The sequence below is a fragment of the Clarias gariepinus genome, chromosome 9 (assembly GCF_024256425.1).
Source record: "Clarias gariepinus isolate MV-2021 ecotype Netherlands chromosome 9, CGAR_prim_01v2, whole genome shotgun sequence".
In the NCBI taxonomy this organism is placed as follows: Eukaryota; Metazoa; Chordata; class Actinopteri; order Siluriformes; family Clariidae; genus Clarias; species Clarias gariepinus.
In genome coordinates this window covers 2,291,807-2,312,621 of record NC_071108.1, presented here as the reverse complement: position 1 = coordinate 2,312,621, position 20,815 = coordinate 2,291,807, and the positions used below count along the sequence as shown (strand labels likewise).

The window sequence follows — 20,815 nt, the reverse complement described above, 5'->3', positions numbered from 1 at the left end:
AACACATTCTTGAACTAACTATTGGTTGTGTTAAAAAGGTAATTAAAGTACCGTCTGTATGTGTCCGTATTATACTGAAGTCCCCACAAAGCCAGTGTTCCCATAATGTCAGAATTCTTCCATTGTGTTTGTTACTTAACTAGGAAAAATCTCTAGGATTAGCCCAAATACTGTACAATTTTTGACTCAGTTCACATGATCTAACACTTTGATACGGAATTTACAAATTAACAAAAACGTGTTATATTCATGAATAATCATAAGGAACACATGAAGCAAAAAGGCTTTGTTGTTCTTCTGCGACCTACACCAGAGCCGGGGATTATACATGGTGATAAAGATATGGAATGTGATTCGGGATAGTTTCAAGGTCAGCTAATAGGAGAAGAGGATTTGGGGCCTTGGTTAGAGCTTAAGCTCTATGATTGGTCTCGGGTGAGGTGGTGAAATTGAGACGCTCGCTTTAGACGGGGATTTAGGAGATCACCTCAGAACAACAAATGGACGTGGATGGCGTTCACGGCTCACAGTTCACAAATGCATGTTTCGGTCATGTTTGCTCTCTGAACTTCCTCACTGTTACCAAGAACTAAAGCACTTTTGTGTTTTATTCAGCTTGGTAAGAAACACCATGTTGATATTGTTTAGATGATCTAAAGGTCAGCATGCCGATGGTGTCACCGTGATCAGACGCACTGCTCGGATTTGGATTTGCGCAATCTCTGCTTATATTTAGACCAGTATAATAATGGCTGGGTTTATAAACGTTCAGGGAGATGATATATTTACATCAATAACCTAACATCTGGAGTAGCTTCTCTACCTTCGTTAACACTCATTAAGACGTATGGCATCATGAGGAGAAGAAACAGGACCTGTGAAACTCAAAGCCATGTGCTCCAAGCTTCAGGTTTAACACACCACATCAGTCGTTCTCTCATACACTAGTCATTTCACCAGTAAGAGAATGTGAATGGTGTCCTTTTTTGGCTTCAGGAGTCCACTTAGTGTCCAAATACATCACTACAGCATTTTATTTAACCTCTGTTTAACCTCTGTCACAGATAAATAATAGATTATTATAACATTCATTTTGATTAGTGTGGGAGGCCTGAATTATTTCAAAAGTGTGTTAGTGAGGCCTAATCATATATTCAGGTTTCTTAAAGACTGATATGTTTGCATGTGTTGGGAAATAAGTGCTGAGTGTTGACTTATCAGTGTGGTAACTTTCCCTGACCTTCCTGTCTAACCTCTCTCACATAGCAATGGATTATGAAACCTTTGGATATTTTGAATATTTTAGTCAAAACATCATGGATATAGAGGACTCAGATATCTTGCCGTTCACATAATTTTTAAGATTAATCCATCTACTCGCTCTAATTCATTGTTTATACCACTTGTCCTGTAAGGGGTCACCACATTAACCTAATCTGCAGGTCTTTGCACTGTGGGAGGAAACCGGAGTATGCGGAGGAAACCCAGCAAGCATGGGGAGAACATGCATACCTAAGGTGGGACTCGAACCTAAGGGAATCGAACCTGCCGAATACAAAGCCACCGTGTCTCTCTCAATCAATGCGCTTCTATACAGGGTGGGGGAAAAGTAACTAGTCATTAAAAACTGGTAATAAAGGCCATATATACTAATAAAATAAATTATTTCATAGGAAAATAAGAGGAATTCTTTAAATTACAACGTAGGCATCGCTGGCATGAACCAGTTTCCTTTAATGGCAGGGGATGAAATGCACAGTCTTCTGAAGGACGTCATTTGTGATCCTGCTGAGAATCTCCTGAATCTGTGCCTCCAAGTCCTCCAGCATGTTCCAGGACAGATGCCTCCAACAAACCCAGATCTAACTCCATTTGATTTTTTTTCCTGTGCGGCTACAAAATAAGGAGGTGTACAGGACAAAGCCTCACAGTACGTGTACATGTGCAATTAGTTGCAATAAACTGGTATTGGAAATATGGACTTTATTACCAATTAATGCGCTGGTACTTTTCACCCACTCTGTAGATATTCTATAAGATACATAACACAGTAACCAAACAGTAACAACAAACAAAATCAATATTTAGTCCTTCTAACCTATTATCAGACATAAAATTTATTAATTACAGTAATTTTCTTCTAATAATAAATATTAAGTAAAATTGTCTAATGTGTGCTATATTTGGTTTTATTTTTATCATTTAACATTTCAGCATTCTCATTTCTATAAAAAAATACCTTTCTGTTTACCCTCATTAAATAAACCTATATTTTATGCATATGCAAATTAGAAACACCCGCACCTACACGGCCCACCTTCATCCGTGGCGAACCATCACGTGTTGCATCTCCTGCATTTGCACAGGGGAACGTTATTTGGTTTTATGATACAACAAAAATCACTGCAGTAATGTGTGTAATGTACTAATTTAAAAAACTAAAAAAAAAAAAAAATCTAAAGACGTCTAACTGAGAGTGAATAATACTGTTTATTATTTTATTTATATATATTTATATTTATATATTTATATTTATGTATGCTTCATGCAGTTGATGCTCACTTGTTGCTATGTTTATGGACAATCTATTTTAAAAAGAGAGTGTGAGGATAGACGTCAGCTGTTCTCCATTAGGATTTAGTCTAGCTGAAAAAAAAAAAAAAAACACCTTCCACTGTCCGGAACCTCGGGGAAGAGGGAGTGTGTGTGTGTGTGTGTGTGTGTGTGTGTGTGTGTGTGTGTGCGGGAAGACACAGGAGGCTCTGCCCAAACTTTTTCATGTTGATCTTCAGGGATTTGTGCAAAACCTTTGAGTAACAATGCAGTGGGTGAGTAATAACACGATGATCAGTTTATACAGTCAGCCATCAGTGCAACAGCTGCTTATAGTGTTTTGCAAAATGTAAGCAGGAAAATTATTGGTGGACAAAATTTACTCACAGAAATCATTCTCTGTGTTTTTCTAGCAGTTTTATTAGTTATTGTGTTGAAGAATATTTTAATAAACACCGACAGTAATTAAAGCCAGGTATCACTAACATCACGGTATCATGTTTAATGCTGTGTCTTAATACCTTGAGCTACTGTATAACTGTACTAATTTATGACATATAAATCAAAAAAATAGTTTTAGTTTGTTTGTTATTCAATGAGGTAGCTCTGTATCATGTTTCCGTCTCATCGCATTTTTCTTTCATTGTTATCGTCAGAGTTCACCTCTCACCCAATAGAGTGCACAAACTTGTGAGTGAACAGACGAGATAACCATGGCTTGTAAGGACTCATTTAAGTTTTAACTAATTTATAATTATTATTATTATTATTACTTTTTATCTTAAAAATGTAACTTACGCATTATTTGATTTTTTCAGTAAATAAAATTCAGGTGATTAAAGGTCTTGAAGATGTGACGTTGTGTGAAAAGGAAGCCTGGACCTTCGAGGTGATTCTGAGTCACGCGTATGTCCGAGGCATGTGGACGCGGAACGGGCTGCCGTTTAAATCCAAGCCCTCATGTCGTATTGCAATGCAGGGGAAGAGGCACACTCTCACTCTGACCCGTGTCTCGCTGTTAGACATGGGCCTCGTCAGCTTTCAGGCAGAAGGAGTGGAGACCCGCGCTAACCTCACTGTCACAGGTAACTACATGCAACCATTTCTAATTAATCTGATCTAATTAAACAGATGTAAATCATATGCAAATGTACTATTGGTAAATTGTTGTGATGAAAAAGGAAAAACTCCCCCCCTAGGACACTCCCGTACTGGAAAATAATCACCTATAGGGCCGTAACAATAACTCTACTTCACTTCAATCAACATCCTACTAAGTACAGTAGTTGCTCAGTATACTGCATAATGCATTGACAAATAAAGTACATTTTAAATCTTAGATCAATAATAGCGCGACATGGTGACTTAGTTGTTAGCACTGCCGCTTTGAACCTCCAGGGTCCAGGTTTGATTCCAGCCTCTGTGAGCACTGAGTTTACATGTTCTCCCCATGCTTGGTGGTTTTCTCTGGGTACTCTGGTTACCTCCCACAGTCCAAAGACATGCAGATTAGGCTAAAGGCCATATCCCATAGTGAGTGAATGTTGACCAGAGTTGTCACCACTGGCCTACAGTGTCCTTAGTTGGACTACAGAGGTTCCTACAGTAGATGGATGGATGGCTGGATGGATGGATATAAAGTAGAGTAAACCTCTATTGCTTTAGTATTTAACTATAAAGGTCTTTTGGAGCAGTTAGACACTATTATACTCAATTACTGTATACTTAATTATATTGAGATTGTTACCCTTGGAGTGCTTTTTGATATATATTTTTAGCATAGATAGAATCATAGAACATTATCACATTTATGGACATGCATAGGAATAGAGCTAGCAGTAATACTCCTGTCAAAAAACTACGCATGCCAATTGTGATCTTTAAACAGTCAAAAACGCAAAAGGCAAAAATTGTATTTCAAAAATAAAATCATAAGTTGAGCCTCATTTTTATTTTTTATACTCTTCTTTTCATCCAGCGAGAGACATACAGATCCTGAAACACCTGCAGGATGTCAGTGTGATGGAAAGGCAGAGTGTAATGTTTGTGTGTGAAGTAAACCTGGAGGAAGTGGATGGAAAGTGGTTCAAGAACAACAGCAAGATAAAAGCTGGGGACAATGTCCGAATTAGACAAGAAGGTAAGCTTATGTGTCTGTATAGTTGTTAATGTGATTTATACCATTCATACCACTTTTGAAATCTTCACTCTGATTGGATAAATGGTTCATTTATCGGAGGTGACAACAATGGCTGTGACCTCACAGCTAGGGTGTGGAGCAAGGATGATGTTTTTGATACCAGGTAAAGGGGCTAGCATGGTTTTCACAAATCCATGCAGCACCAGCAGCAAGGTGGCCCTAAAGCCAAGAGGTGGTACCAGCAAGAGCTCCCTTAAGCCAAGCAGTCGTTTAAGCACACTGTCCTCAAAGCCAACCAGTAGGGCTTAACAGAGCATCCTCAGCCCCAGAAGACACAGCTGGGCTTGGCCGAGATGATGCCTGGCCTAGCTGGGACTTTTTAGATTATGGTCAAAGTGCAGGGCATATCTTAAACAGAACAAAGCATATATCAGGCCGTGCATGGAATGGTTCAGGCATCACAGTAGATGAACAGAGCATAATTTAGGCATATCTTGGCAAAATTCAGACAGGTCTTGGCAGGAAACCCTTGTAGTTGTTTTTTTATGATCTTGTCTCCAAACAAAACATAGGTAAAATTCACTCAATGACCATCAAAGCCATCAAACCAGAAGATGCTGGTGAAATCACCTTCATGGCAGAGAGAGTTTTGTCCACAGCAATGCTAAGGGTGAAAGGTAAAAATAAATAATGTAATATTTTAAAAACATTTCACCAAATTTAATACACCAAACCAATACTTGCGATTTCCTTCAGAACTTCCAGTTCAGATTGTAAAGCCACTGCGGGTGAAGATTGCCCTGTACAGACACCGTGCCCTGCTGGAGTGCCAGGTCTCCCGCGCTAACGCTGAGGTCACGTGGTACAAACGGAACAGAGAAATTGCACCCAATGGGAAGTACCAAACTATTAGTGAAGGTCTGTACAGGCAGCTGACCATCGAAGAAGTGGGCTCATCGGATGAGGACACCTTTATCTGTGATGCTGGTGATGATAAAACATCTTGTCGACTGTTTGTAGAGGGTGAGATTAGATTTAAAAACAGATCACTTACACACAGAACATAGGCAGTTTGAAAATTTGCTCAAGGTATAAAAGGTCAAACTGTCGATGTGAGACTTGAGTAAAACACAGGCTGGTACCTTTCACAGGTTCTAAGTTTTGCTTGTCCTTTCAGAGCAGGCTATCAGCATTGTGCGTGGACTGAGCCCCGTCGAGGTAATGGAGCCTAAGGAGGCTCGTTTCAGAGTGGAGACAAGCGTTAAAGCAGAACGAGCCCCTAAATGGACTTTAAATGGGGAGCTGTTAAATCCTGGCTCTGAAGTGAGGATAGAGAGAGAAGGAACGTCACACCGACTTACATTCACCAACACCAACAGCAGCATGTGCGGCAGCATCCAGTTCAGCTTGGGGAAGAGCAAGTCGACTGCTCAGCTTACTGTTACAGGTAACAAAAAACCTCTAAGATTTAATCCCGAGATCTGTGTGTTACTATGAATTAACGTGTTTGTGTTGATTTATCCAAACAGAGCGCCCCTTGGTGATCACGCAACCCATTTCAGATGTGAAGGTTAAAGAGAACTGCTCAGTGACTCTCAAGTCTGAGTTTTGTCCTTCACCAAGAGTGGTGCGCTGGTTTAAGGGAAGAACTCCTTTACTTGCCTCAAGCAAGTACACCATGAGACGGGAGAAGAACCACGTTGAGATGACCATTATGGATGTGAAGGCTGGAGATGCGGGGGAATATCTGTGCCTAGCTGGTGGATCTGAGACCAGGGGTCGGGTCAGTGTAGAAGGTATGTTTCCAACTGTTTAAAGGTCAGTTATTTCCGAAGCCTTTGTGTTACCTGTAAGTTGTATGGTGTGAAGAAAATACTGTCATGCTGTAGCTCTTAAGTGGAATAAAGGGAAAATGTTCAACTTATCATTTGGAGATTTTGAGGACAGATTCCTGACAAACCTGCCTGTGCTTCTGGGGTGAGAAGGATGGCATTATTCCCAGTTCCCACTTTCATTTTCATTGCCATAGGTGACTACAAATTTACAAATAGTGATGAGTCATGGGTGGTTATATGGCAAGATTGTGACTTAATGGGTTGTGTCAGGGTGACTCTTGGGGCATTTTTACTCTAGGTACCTGGGATTGTTTCCATGAACATTTGTCCTCAAAGTTTGTTTTTTGATCTATTAGAACATGATTTTTTTCAGGCTTGGGAATCGTGCTCAAGACCACTTGAAGAGGTAGTCTCAATCACAATATGACGTATTCGGATCCAATTAGACAAGAAAGCCCATTGTACCTGAACAGGAAATGAACCGCTACAGTATTTAGACACAATGTCATTAGTGACATCTGTCTCCTCCAAAATCTCTGTGTACGTATAATACACTCCAAAAAAAAAAAATCTAAGAAACAAACATGCTTTTTTGTTGCAGTGAAGCAACTTAAGATCACACGGCATCTGGAACATGTAGAGGTTGAAGAAGAAGGAACAGCAGTGTTTTCCTGCGAGCTAAACTATGAAGCACCAAGTGTCACGTGGCTTCTCAATGAAAAGGTGATTCATGCAAGTCACTTGAACATGATCCATAATTCAGGCAAAGTATACATTCTGGCCCTGAAAAGACTTACACCGCAAGAAAGCAGGGTGACTTTCAAGACTGTCAGCATCAGCGAGTCTACCGTCCTCAGGGTCAAAGGTAAGGATTGTGTTTTTATTTATACCTTAATGAGAAAACCAACAGGAAATTTATTTGATGTGTCTTGATTACTCAGAAAGACCAGCGGTGTTTCTTAGATCGTTGGAAGACGTTGTGGCTGAGGAACGTGGTCAAGCTTGCTTACTGTGTGAAGTATCCAAGGAAGCAGTAACCCCCGTTTGGAGGAAAGATGGTACGGTCCTAAATGCTAGTGAAAAACATGAAATTCTTCATTTGGCAAAGTCATTATCTTTGATCATTCACAAGCTTAAAAAAGACGATTCTGGGGAATATTCTTGTGATGTGGGGACTAGCCAAACAAAAGCCAAGGTTGTCGTTCGTGGTAAGTCCAGTCTAAAATCTGGATGCGTTTTCCAATTTATCACCTGCCATATGAGACATTTCTAGTAATTGAAGTGGACTTATACTTGTTTAGATCTTAACATCACCATTGTCAAGCGGTTGCGGACAATTTCAGTGCTCGAGGGGGAATACTGCAGTTTCGAATGTATTCTGTCACACGACATCATTGATGAACCCTCATGGACACTGAATGGCCAGCTGATCATCAGCAATGGTCGAATTCAAGTTGCTCACCAGGATCGAAGGTACACCATGAGCATCAAGGAGGTTATGATTAATGATGCAGGTGATATAGTCTTCACCATCAAGGATCTCAGTTGCAGGACCATGCTGTTTGTCAAAGGTATATCACACATCCTGATTTTAGGGAAAGCATATTGTTTTGGCTGTAAGATTGAGCAAATCCTTTGTATTATCTGCTTACAGAGAAGCCTGTACGGGTGTTTAGGGACATGCTAAATGTTAAGGCAGTACCTGGAGAAGATCCAGAGCTTAGCTGTGAGATCACCAAACCTGAAGTGACCATCAAGTGGTTAAAAAATAACCGGTTAATTAGGTCTAGTTCTAAGTATGAAATGATGCAAAAAGGATATTTGGTAACACTAGTAATCCATAATGCAACTGTAAAGGACTCTGGAGAGTACTGTTGTGAGGCTGATGGAATCGCCACTAGGGCAAGGTTAGAGGTCAGAGGTAAGTACCTTAACAATTGTTTGATGTGATTATAAAATGGACTTTCTGCTGCAAGTATGGTAATGTCATATTGTACAACTTGTACTAGCTGAGTGAAATTATGATTATGCAAATAAAGAAATAATTTGACATCAGGAGATACCTTTTTAGGCTAACTTCTATACTATTTGTCGTCCAAATCTCACCTTTTCTCGCTTGTAGACTTTCAGCACACTTTTGCTAAGGAACTAAAAGATGTAACTGCAGAAGAAAAGAATATGGTAGTCCTGGAGTGTGAGACCAAAAGACCTGCCACTAAGGTGACGTGGTTAAAAGGCATGGTGGTGCTTAGCTCAGGTCAAAAGTACCTGATTTTGCAGAATGGTGTTGTTCTCTCACTAACCATATTCAACCTTGAGAAGGTTGACAGCGATTTGTACATGTGTGATGTTGGGACAATGCAGAGCAGGGCATTACTTACAGTAAAAGGTAAGCCTAATATCTTACCTTCTCTTTAGCATTTGATTAATTTCATGTGATTAATTCTTACAAACACTGTATAACACTTGCTGGTTCGCCTCTCAGGTCAGAAAGTGGGTATCTTGGATGAACTGGAGGATGTTGAGTGTTTGGAAGGAGACACGGCCACATTCAAGTGTCGTATCTGTCCAAATAACTTTACTGAGGTTAAATGGTACCTTGATGAGACTCTGCTGTATACTAATGATTTAAATGAGATCCAAATGATCAGTGGTGGCTACCACACTCTTACCATCAAACAGCTTGCACGCAAAGACACAGGAACAATATCTTTTGAAGCTGGGGACAAGAGATCCTATGCTTCACTGCTAGTAAGAGGTAGGGCTGGAAATATACTTGCTTAAAACAAACTATGTGTACATGTGGCTGTCTCACATTTCCTATGTTAGTTTGGTGCACAGCTTGTAAATGTCCTCAGAAGTTATTGTGATGAGCAGTGTAGTCTTCAGGGACATCAGAAATGAAGGAATGTTTTGAGGAGAAGTTGGGCAACCAGGTCCACTGTTACCTTCACCTCTAAATGCAAATATGCAATGCCAAAACACTTAGTGAGAGATAAATACTATTTTTTATTGATGTCCCCTTTTCTGCCACTATCTTAAAATTACCTATTGTATAACTGAGCTTCTTAATAAACTAAGTGTCACCATGTTCGTTTACTTTATGCACCATGTTCGTTTCCTTTTTTTTTTCAGAAAGACGCCCAACAATAATCAAACCACTGGACGACACCGAAGCTATCGAGGGAGGAAGTTTAAACTTGGTATGCAAGACCTCCAAACCGTGCCATATCCTGTGGTATAAAGATGGCTGCTTAATGTGGAACTCCTCTAGCTATTTCATGATTCGTTCTGGAAATGAGGCCAGGTTGACCATCCGGGAAGTTAAGGACACTGATGCAGGAGTGTATGAGTGTAACGCAGGATCCATCAGCACCAAGGCAACTGTGACTGTTAAAGGTCAAGTTTCAAGCAACACTAAAAATTTAGTTTTTTCATCCATTGGTTTTGCTTTACAGTATCAGTTTGTAAGCTGCATTACATGTTGGATATCATTTTCTTGGTTGTCTACTTTAAATTAGGTTCAGGTTCCATAGCTGTCATGTTTACCCTGAATCTGTTTCCTGTTTCGTCATTATTAGCTGTGCCTGCTGAATTTACAAGTCAGCTTCATAATCAAGAAGCTGATGAAGGAAGTAGTGTGACACTGTTCTGTGAATTCTCTGTACCCGGGGTTCAGTACTTGTGGCAAAAAGGAGCTGAGACACTCCAGTCCGGAGAGAAGTACTTAATGAAGCAAAGGAAAAATTACATTTCTCTCACAATCCACAATGTGAAACTTGAGGACTCAGGGACATACAGATGCATTTGCAGGAACCAGATGACCACAGCCACTGTTACAGTGCTAGGTATGGATAAAATTTCTTAAACAAGCCTAAACTAAAAATGTTCACATAACTATTTTTTACTTTATTGTTATAGTATAGGCTGCAAAACGGCGTAGTGGTTAGCACTGTCGCCTTGCACCTCTAGGGTTGAAGGTTCGATTCCCACATCGGGTCAGTATGCATAGAGTTTGCATGTTCTCCCGGGGCTTGCTGGGTTTCCTCCGGGTCTTCTGGTGTCCTCCCATTGGCACCCTGTCCATAGAGTACCCTGCCTTTCACTCTAAGTCTCCTGGGAAAGGTTCCAGGCCCCTCGTGACCCTGCATACAGGATAAAGCGATATAAATGCTGAGCAAGTGAGTGAGTGTTATGGTATAGTGAGTCAGTCATTTTTCTTGACAGCTATTCCCATCACATTCATTAAAGAACTTAAAAGTCAAGAATCGGACGAGGGCACAGCCGTGACATTACGCTGTGAGCTCTCCAAAGCTGGAGTCCCAGTGGAGTGGATGAGGAATGAAGAAGTGCTCAGCCCTGGGATGAGGTATCAGATTCGACAGATAGTATCCATCCAGGAACTGGTCATTAGAAATCCAGTTCCAGAAGACAGTGGAACCTACAGCTGTGTGTGTACTGACCAAAGAACCGAAGCCACTGTCAAGATAAAAGGTCTGTCCTATTTTTATTTTTATTTTGGTGTTATAAATGGCAAAAGAAATTGATGTACAGTGTTGTTCCCCTAGCTCAACCAGTTACCTTCAAACAGAAGCTTAAATCTCAAGTGGTTGAAGAAGGAAGATATGTCACCTTACACTGTGAGATATCAAAGCTTGGCTTTCCTGTAGAATGGCGGAAGGGTCAAGAGTTGCTCAAGTATGGAGAAAAGTACCAGATGCGACAAAGAAGTTGTGTAATAGAGTTAAAGATATTTAATCTGACATGTGAAGACAGTGACATATATAGCTGCTCATGTGGTGATGTCCAAACATCAGCTAGGATTACTGTGAGCAGTAAGTGTCTCAAAATTTTGCTTCACTCTTGATTGTCAAGGTTATGTTAATGTAGTTAATGTTTTTTTTTTTATTGTGGTGAATAATTTTCTGTAGCGCAACCAATCAGTTTCACAGAGAAGCTAACAAACCTGGTTGCTGAGGAGGGCAAGAATGTGACCTTGCATTGTGAACTATCCAAAGCTGGTGTTCCAGTGGAATGGTGGAATGGAGAAGAGCTTCTTCATCCTGGACAAAAGTATCAGATGAGAGAAAGAGATGCAACACATGAGCTTATCATCTTTGACACAGTACCCGAAGACACTGGAGTCTATAGATGTGTATGTGGAAACCAGAAGACCAACGCAATGATAAAAATTGTTGGTAAGACTATGTTCTATGTTTTATTTATGTGAAAGAATGCCAATTGTACCAGTCACCTACTGTAATTATATGGATGATTATGTTCCTTTGAGGTATGGCTGCATCTTTCAAGCAAAACTTGAAGAACCAAGAAGCTTTAGAAGGAGGCAGTGTAGTACTAAGGTGTGAGCTCTCTAAAACTGGAGTACCTGTGGAATGGTGGAAAGGTAAAGAACATTTGATGCCAGGTGGGAGGTATCAGATGAAACAAGACGGCAAGATTGCTGAGATGGAAATCGCAGATGTTCTTCCTAATGATGCTGGAATTTACAGCTGTATTACAGGAAACCATAAAAGCTCTGCAGAAGTGAAAGTCACAGGTAATAACCACAGGTTTATTTGGAACCAATTTCATACGTATTCTATAATATACAGCGTTAGATTGAAAATTCTGTTCCTTCAGCTCTTCCGATTACTTTCAAACGCGAGCTCCAAGATCAGGTTTGTAAAGAGGGAGGCATGGCTGCGTTCACCTGTGAACTATCCAAACCTGGGGCTTCAGTGGAGTGGAGAAAAGGAAGAGTTATTCTGAAACAAGGAGAGAAGTATAAGATGAGACTGGTTGGAAGGTTAACCAAATTAGAAATAAATAACTTGGAAGAAAGTGATTCTGGAAGCTATAATTGTAAAACCAAAGATGCACAATCAACTGCTGATCTTATTGTGCAAGGTGAGGTGAATAAGATACAATACAGTTTACTCAATAGATTCATACACAGTACTAACTAGCAAGAGAAGAACCTCTGTTGAACAGTTCATTTGTGCTTCTTTTCATAAAACCATATTAGAACCCATTTTAGAAATTCATCCCTAAATTTTCCTTAGCACTTTCACTGTTGCATTGAAGAGGACTCTTAATAATATTGCGATGAGACTCTTAGTCAATGTAAAACATTTAAATGGTGCAAATATTTTAAAGAAGCTGCATGTCCGCAAATGGCTATTCCAGCTGAGGTGGCTTGGATCTCACTGCAGTCTTTTTTAAAATCGATGGATAACTTGCGTTGCCAACTTGCGTAAGAGACTCATCTATCTGTGTGAACTGTACACACAATCATTCCCAAACATCACTTACAGTCCTTACCTCGCCCCAAGACATTTCCACATTTAGAAACGCAGTTAAAGGAGTTCCTGGGAGGCCAGCGTTTCAGATGTGAATCGGACAGGCAGTCCAATCATGCCTTCTGGTGTACTGAGAAAACTTTCTTCTTTGATGGTATCCAAGCACTAGTGTAGCAACAGAGTATTTAGAAAAATAAAGGGAGTTTTTCACTCTCATTACTGTCTTCTGTTACTTTGCACAATCAAAATCCCATTTCGCTTTTTGACTTGACAAAAAAAAAAAATCTAAGATTTAAAATCCACACTTTATTTACCGATGTCTTCTTGAAGTTCTTGGCTTAATTACTCTATAACATGTAGAAACTCCACAATTTTCATTGCTTTTTATAGCTCTTCCTGCTACTTTCAAAAGTTTTCTGAAGAACCAGGAAGCTCAAGAAGGAAAAAGCATCAGTTTGCAGTGTGAGCTTTCCAAAGTTGGAGTACATGTGGAGTGGTGGAAGGCAGGGAAAATGTTGAGAAACGGTGAAAGGTATCACTTGAGAAAAAAGGATGCAACAGCAGAGCTGCTATTAAGAAAAGCACAACCAGAAGATAGTGGAGTTTATCGCTGTGTTTGTGGAGAGCAGAGTACTGAGGCATACATCAAAGTCAATGGTAGGAAAGCCTGCTTGCTTAGCACGAGTTGATACCCGAACATGTTACAGCCTCATGGGGCACCATTTTATGCACAAAAGCAGATTTCCTGTAGATTTGTAGCGTTTCTGTTGTTTTGTGCAGCTCTTCCAATCATGTTCAAACAAGAACTGAAAAACCAAGAAGCTGAAGAAGGGAACAATGTCACTTTGCGTTGTGAACTCTCAAAGTCTGGAGCTTATATAGAGTGGTGGAGAGGTGAAGAACTTCTCAAGATTGGGAAAAAATACCAGATGAGACAAATGGCCACAAAAGTGGAGCTTGTCATCCGAAAAGCAGTACCTGAGGATAGCGGTGTCTACACTTGTGTGTGCCCAGATCAGAAATCCAGTGCTGTAATTAACATAAAGGGTATGAAACCACTTGTATAAGGATCTCTCATTATGCTGACACACTGATATTTTTCTGATGTCACATGCATAATTTACATGTTTTCAGCTTTACCAGTGATTTTCACACAACACATGAGAAACCAAGAAACAATGGAAGGCAAGAGCATCACCCTACGTTGTGAACTTTCTAAACCAGAAGCCTTAGTGAAATGGTGGAAGGGACAGGAAGAGCTGACTGGGGATGAAAAATACCACATGAAGACTGAGGGAAAGACAGCTGAGCTAGTTATCAGGGATGTTTTATGTGAGGATGCTGGTATTTACAGCTGCACAATAGGAGACCAAAAGATTAGCACTGAAATCAAAGTTCGGGGTAGGTTCTACTAAAGAATGCATTCTTTTATTGATTGGTTCATATTTTTCCACATGGATATACAGTATGACATTTCTATGGGTTCATAGCTTTACCCGTGACATTCAAACGAGAGCTCCAAAATGAAGTTTCGAAAGAAGGAGGATCTGCCATGTTTAGTTGTGAGCTCTCAAAACCTGGAGCTCTGGTGGACTGGAGAAAAGGAAGAGTTATCCTGAGAGCAGGAGATAAATATGACATTAAGCAGGATGGAAAGCTCTCCACACTTACCATACATAATATTGAGGCAAACGATGCTGGGTGCTATTCGTGTAAAACAAAGGATTCTGAATCGACCGCTGAGCTTACAGTTCGGGGTAAGGAGTGCAGGTTTCTTACTGTAGTTGGCTTTTGATGACTCTTGCTTTGCTTGCTTTTGCATAATGTTTTCTGAGGTCTGTCTGGAAAAAGACCAGGCATTGTTAATATAACAGGAATGTTTTGTGCGACATTGATGTAACCTGGCAGCCACAGAGACTGGATGGGAATGCGCATGCATGAACAAGGGCAAGTTCAGTGTACTAGTAAGTGGGCGCTAGATGTCATTGAGGACGGAATGCTTGAACATTACTCCACAGAAATTAATTGGTTGATTCAAAAGGCTTTGGGGGAAGATGCAATGAGTGCAGTGCAAATAAAAGTGTAGCACAAACACTTAAAAGATGGTCAAGAATCTGTTGAAACGTTGGAAGTGATCCATGTTCTAGAAGGCAACAGGTAGGACATTAGAGATTGTTAAACGTGTTCTGTTGATACAGCATTTCCAGACAGACCTCATAAAGAACTGCCTTTTATCCTCTGAGGCTTTGCATTGCAACCTGCAAAGTTATTTTTCTTTCTTCTATTTTCTCTAAGCTGCTATATTTTTTATTTATTTGGCTATTGTCTCCAGTTCCACCAATTGCTTTTAAATTGAAGTTAAAAAACCAAGAAGTCGAAGAGGGGAACAATGTACACCTGTACTGTAAGCTCTCCGAAGCTGGTGTTCCTGTTCAATGGAAAAAAGGGGAAGAACTAATCAAGTCTGGACTGAAATATCAAATCACTCACCGGGACACTACAGCAGAGTTAATCATCAAGAAAGCAATGCCTGAAGACAGTGCAGAGTATAGTTGCATATGTGGGGATCAGAATACTAAAGCCAACATCAAAGTTTTTGGTACTATGAAGTCTTGTCAAGTTTTTATTGTTATTGGAGTGAATATGTTGCTTATTTTGTCTCCTCATATACTATTTTGGTTGTTTAGCCACTCCAGTCACATTTAGGAAAGATCTAACCAACCAGGAGGCTCCAGAAGGAGGGATCATAGTCCTGCACTGTCAGCTTTCTAAACCAGGGTTACCTGTGCAATGGTGGAAAGATGAAGAGGAGCTTAGTAATGGATCTAAGTACAAGATGAAACAGGATGGGTTAGTTGCTGAGTTGCACATCCGGAACGTTCTTCCTATGGATGTTGGAGAGTATAGCTGCATTATCGGAGACCAAAAGACAACAGCTGAAGTTAACGTCAGGGGTAGGTCCAGTGCAACCTGTTGGATCTCCTGAATGAAAAAGTGTTCTTTTTTATATTGCAATCATATTCTTATTCAGATAAATTAGATGCACCTGCTTCATAATGTAGTCAATGGAATGTCACTGATAACAACAAAACATTTCTTTGTTCTTTAGTGAAACACACTTTCATTTTAATGTGAGGCCAATGTCTAGATGTCTGAACTACCAATAGCATATGAATATACCACAGATCTTAAAAGAAAATACAATCGCTTGGATCTTTTTTCTTCTTTTGAAATTTTGGATGTTTGGTGCAATACAGCCTCCTACTGGACTGGGGTGTTGAGCAGACATTGGCTGAAAAATACATTATTAAATGTTTATTTAAATACTTTTAGTAGTTTTTTAAATAATATGAGACAAATGAGGCAATAAACATTAGCGCCATTAATAAAGAAAAAAATCACAATGCATAAAGATTGAATCAAATTGAATCAACAGATTACCTATGGTTCACAGCTTTACCTTTGATTATAAAAATTCCATTTGTCAGCTAAGGTTTGAAGCTTTCCTTAACCATTTTGGTCAGTAAAAAGAAAACGTTTAATATAAAATGACCTAAAATAAAACAGTTTTCCTGTTGATCTGTAAAGTTTTTGTTCAAATAGAAAAGATTTCTAACGTCTTAAAAAGCACCAAGTTTGTGCATCTTTTAATGACTCCTGTTTACACACAGCTGCAGCCTCTGTGTTCTTTGAGAAGGAACTCCAGGACCAGGAGGTGATTGAGGGAAACTCTGTGGTGTTTAGTTGTTTGCTTTCAAGTCCTAATGCACCAGTGGCTTGGAAAAAAGACTCATGGCAGATCACAACAGGTGGACGATTTACTCTACACCAAAAGGGCTCAACGCAGGAGCTTGAGATCAGAAAGCTAAGGCCTGAGGATGCTGGTGTGTATACATGTAGCACAAGGGGCAAGATGACATCAGCACGGCTTAGAGTGATCGGTAAATGGCCAATGTCTTATCAACAAAACACATATGATTTAAAGAACCGTTCATCGACATGTTAAAGGATATTCCTTTTAACTTTATTTTTTTAGAGTGTGTGAAAATTGTAAGAGAGCTGCAGGACCTGACTGTAACTGCAGGAGAAGATGCGCATTTCATGTGCGAGCTTTCACATAGCGATGTCACTGATGGAGTGTGGTGGCTCGACTCCACCGTTCTGCAGGAAAATGAAATGAATCAAATGAGGTATTGTGGGCGTGAGCATCACCTGACTCTTACCATGACTACACCTGAGGAGTCGGGTATGGTGGCATTCGTAGTAGGAGAGGAGTGGACTTCAGCTCGTTTACGAGTGAATAGTAAACCTAAAGGTGAGAATGAACCTGAGGGTCCTTCTGCTCCCTATTTACCCTTAACACACTTTGAATTAAACTTGCCATACTTGTTTTATAAGTGTTGTACATACTCTATGACTGTATGATCTCAATAGGAAAGATTTTGAAACCCATCTGTGTCACGAACGTGGTGTTACAGGCTGATATTGATGCTGTGGGTGCAAAGAGCAGGCATAAACGCGTGGGGGGGGGTGTCATTGCAAGCACAGAGTCTTTTAATAATATTAATAACAAAGAAACAAAAACAAAGGAACAAACAACCAACTCCAACAATAACCAAAAGCATACAGTGGGCTCTATGCCAAGACCTAGACTTAAGGACTTAAGGACACATACAAACACTAAGTAGGGATCTGACACGGGACTAGACAAGACTAGAAACATGGAGGGACTAAACATAGGACCAGAGATGCACGGAGAACCCAGAGACGGAACTAAAGACGAGACCGGGGAGACCAGAGACTCGGGGAGACCAGAGACTCGGGGGGAGAACAGAGACTCGGGGGGAGAACAGAGACTCAGGGAGACTCGGGGGAAGACCAGAGACTCGGGAAATCAGAGACTCGGGGGGAAACCAGAGACTCGGGGAGACCAGAGACTCGAGGGGAGACCAGAGACTCGGGGGGAGACCAGAGACTCGGGGGGACCAGAGACTCAGGGGGAGACCAGAGACTCAGGGGGAGACCAGAGACTCAGGGGGAGACCAGAGACTCGGGGAGACTCGGGGGACACCAGAGACTTGGGGAGACTAGGGGGGGAGACCAGAGACTCGGGTAGACTAGGGGGGGAAGCCAGAGACTCGGGTAGACTAGGGGGGGGGAGACCAGAGATTCGGGGAGACTCGGGGGGAGACCAGAGACTCGGGGAGACTCGGGGGGAGACCAGAGACTTGGGGAGACCCGGGGAAACCAGGGAGTCTCATAGCTAAACATGCACCTAACCTAACATACACTTAGCTAAACTTACCAACTAGCTAAACACACAGAGAAATATCTACAGGAGGACACAACCAACAATACTTAAATATTAAACATACACCACACTTCACACAACCAAGTCAGCTCTACAAACACAGACACAGACTGAACAACAGACATGGACAACACTAGAGCCTTTTTGTCTAAACAAAACTTAAAGCAAAATATAAATGAAACTAAACAAAATGCCCACAAAGTGACAGTAACTTTAAACAATGCTCGACCCAGTTTCCCAGACTAAACAGCTATTTATAGATGACCTAATCAGCCTCCTCAGCTCAGATGTGCACTCGCATCACCTGAGCGAGGTGCCTTCTGGGAAACTGAGTCTGCAAACAAAAACTACAAAAAAACAAAACAGTGATCTCTAGTGGTGGTCCCTTACAATCTGAAACCTGGAAAGTCCATTTTATCGCTGCTGAACTCCGAACCCATGACCCGACTGATCACCATGTTGGATTCAGTTTTCCATTACTGGAAGATAGTCTGTTCTGGGTTGAGTCGCTTTCTCACTACAACTGAACCAAACTAGAGTAATAAAATCTATACATACTCTACCTTCTACCACCAATCTAAATGAACTTGTGTCTACAGTTTTAATAAAAGAGAAATTAAAAGACATGATCGTCTTCGAGGGTGATACTGCCACATTATCCTGTGTCACCTCGGGCGACTGCACGCCCATCACATGGAAACGAAACAACGTGACCCTTCTGGCAGGGGAAAAGTATGAACCTCGTGAAGAAGGACAGCACAACCTCCTTTTAATACATAATGTTGAAAAAGAGGACACTGGAGTTTACATGTGTGACACCGGAGACATGCAAAGTATGGCTGTTCTGACTATCAGAGGTAAGTCTTGTGTAATCTCAACTGAACAGTAAGGTGTATTTGTAAATTATGGATGTCAAACTCAGAAAGAAATTATACACTTGCCTTTGTTGCTCATGTTACATTTTACATTATGAGCTTCAGTTTGTTTTGCTTTAATATATATATATATATATATATATATATATATATATATATATATGATGTTTAAATAAAAAATGTAAATAAAATTATTTGGCAATAAGCCAAAATGTTGTTTATCTCATTTTGCAATGAATACCATTTATACAACCTAATAAAACTATTTTTAATATAAATTCTAATAAGTTATTACAATTATTAGCAAGCAAATAATATACATTCTTAAACGCTGTAAAATTATCAAATTAGTTGCTTTGGAAAAAGACATGGTTACAGCATCAAATCTTTTAGCTTTCATCATTAGCAAATTTTATCACTAGCTAAGTATAGCGTCTAGTTCGTCCCTGTCTTTGAATATTTTGGTCCATTGACAATCCATAAGAGTTATTATTTAGAACAAAGAACCCAAATTAATTTAATTAGTACCTTTATTGCGCTGTTCCCAACCCACAGGCTGTATCTCTGACACCTTTGATCTAGATTGTTATCAAAGTTACTAAATATTATAATTCAGAGTGCTGAGATATGCATGCTTTTTATATTTCTATACATTGCTGATGGGTGAAAAATGTTTTTTTTTGGTCCCAGAACGTCCACTTTTCTTTCGTGAGGAACTTCAAAATCAGCAGGTTGAAGAGGGTGAAACTGCCTTCCTGTACTGTGGGCTCTCTAAACCTGGAGCTCTGGTACAATGGAAGAAGGGAGATGTTTTACTTAGACCAGGAAACAAGTATAAAATGAAGCAGGATGGTTGTGAAGTACAACTTCAAATCTATGACCTGTCAATTCAGGATAGCGGCATCTACAAATGCTGTGGGGATAGCATTGAGACGAAAGCTAGTCTTAGTGTTAAAGGTATTCAGTATATATACAGTATATTATTACGTATATACAGTATATAATGCATAGCGTATTATACACCAGAAAAATGTATATATTTAATTTTATTAGACTTATGTTAATAAAGTCTAAATTAAAGTCACCTTTTTTCTAGAACAACCTTTGTTCTTTCGTGAGGAACTTCAAAACATGGAAGCCGAAGAGGGTGAAACCTCTTTCCTATGCTGCGAGCTTTCTAAGCCTGGAGGTCAAGTGCAGTGGAAGAAGGGAACCGTGCTGCTGAGACCTGGAATCAAATATGAGACGAGGCAGAATGGTTGTGAATTAGAGCTCCAGATAAATGACCTGAAATGTGAAGACAGTGGGGTCTACAAATGTTGCATGGGTAGCCTAGAGACAATGGCTAATATTCTAGTAAAAGGTAGAGAGTATATGTTTTCAAAGATGATAATAATTTTTTTTATTGGATATATAAATTAGAAATTGCTTTAAACAACTTTTATTACAATAACCCCCCAGAACAACCTCTGTTCTTCTCTGAGGAACTACAAAGCCAGCAGTTAGAAGAAGGGGAAACTGCCTTCTTATGCTGTGAGCTTTCTAAACCTGGGGTTTTGGTTCAGTGGAAGAAAGGAGCAGTGCTGCTTAAACCAGGAGACAAGTATGACATGAAGCAGGATGGTTGTAAACTACAGCTTAACGTCCATAACCTGAAGGGTCTGGATAGTGGAAATTACAAATGCTGTGCTGGTGGTGTGGTTACTACAGCATCTATTATGGTGAAAGGTATGTCCAGTTTCTGGGTAATGTTGTATGCAAATTCTCATCCAGATTAGGATTTAAGTCCATTTTCCTCTTTC

General features: G+C 40.2%; 1 protein-coding gene across 1 annotated transcript in view; it reads left to right on the top strand.

Moving 5' to 3' along the window:
- Positions 1–3,266: 3,266 nt before the first annotated feature.
- Positions 3,267–20,815, top strand: part of obscna (obscurin, cytoskeletal calmodulin and titin-interacting RhoGEF a) — a 59,847-nt gene continuing 42,298 nt past the window's right edge. The window contains exons 1-23 of the mRNA XM_053503765.1: positions 3,267–3,273; positions 3,372–3,638; positions 4,532–4,693; positions 5,266–5,370; positions 5,450–5,716; positions 5,871–6,140; positions 6,223–6,489; positions 7,130–7,393; positions 7,470–7,736; positions 7,830–8,099; positions 8,183–8,449; positions 8,651–8,917; positions 10,110–10,376; positions 10,756–11,022; positions 11,097–11,363; positions 11,460–11,726; positions 13,218–13,484; positions 13,608–13,874; positions 13,962–14,171; positions 16,499–16,711; positions 16,864–17,142; positions 17,535–17,939; positions 18,738–18,995. Coding sequence (XP_053359740.1) covers positions 3,267–3,273; positions 3,372–3,638; positions 4,532–4,693; positions 5,266–5,370; positions 5,450–5,716; positions 5,871–6,140; positions 6,223–6,489; positions 7,130–7,393; positions 7,470–7,736; positions 7,830–8,099; positions 8,183–8,449; positions 8,651–8,917; positions 10,110–10,376; positions 10,756–11,022; positions 11,097–11,363; positions 11,460–11,726; positions 13,218–13,484; positions 13,608–13,874; positions 13,962–14,171; positions 16,499–16,711; positions 16,864–17,142; positions 17,535–17,939; positions 18,738–18,995 — 5,647 coding nt within the window. The remainder of the gene's footprint in view (positions 3,274–3,371; positions 3,639–4,531; positions 4,694–5,265; positions 5,371–5,449; positions 5,717–5,870; positions 6,141–6,222; positions 6,490–7,129; positions 7,394–7,469; positions 7,737–7,829; positions 8,100–8,182; positions 8,450–8,650; positions 8,918–10,109; positions 10,377–10,755; positions 11,023–11,096; positions 11,364–11,459; positions 11,727–13,217; positions 13,485–13,607; positions 13,875–13,961; positions 14,172–16,498; positions 16,712–16,863; positions 17,143–17,534; positions 17,940–18,737; positions 18,996–20,815) is intronic.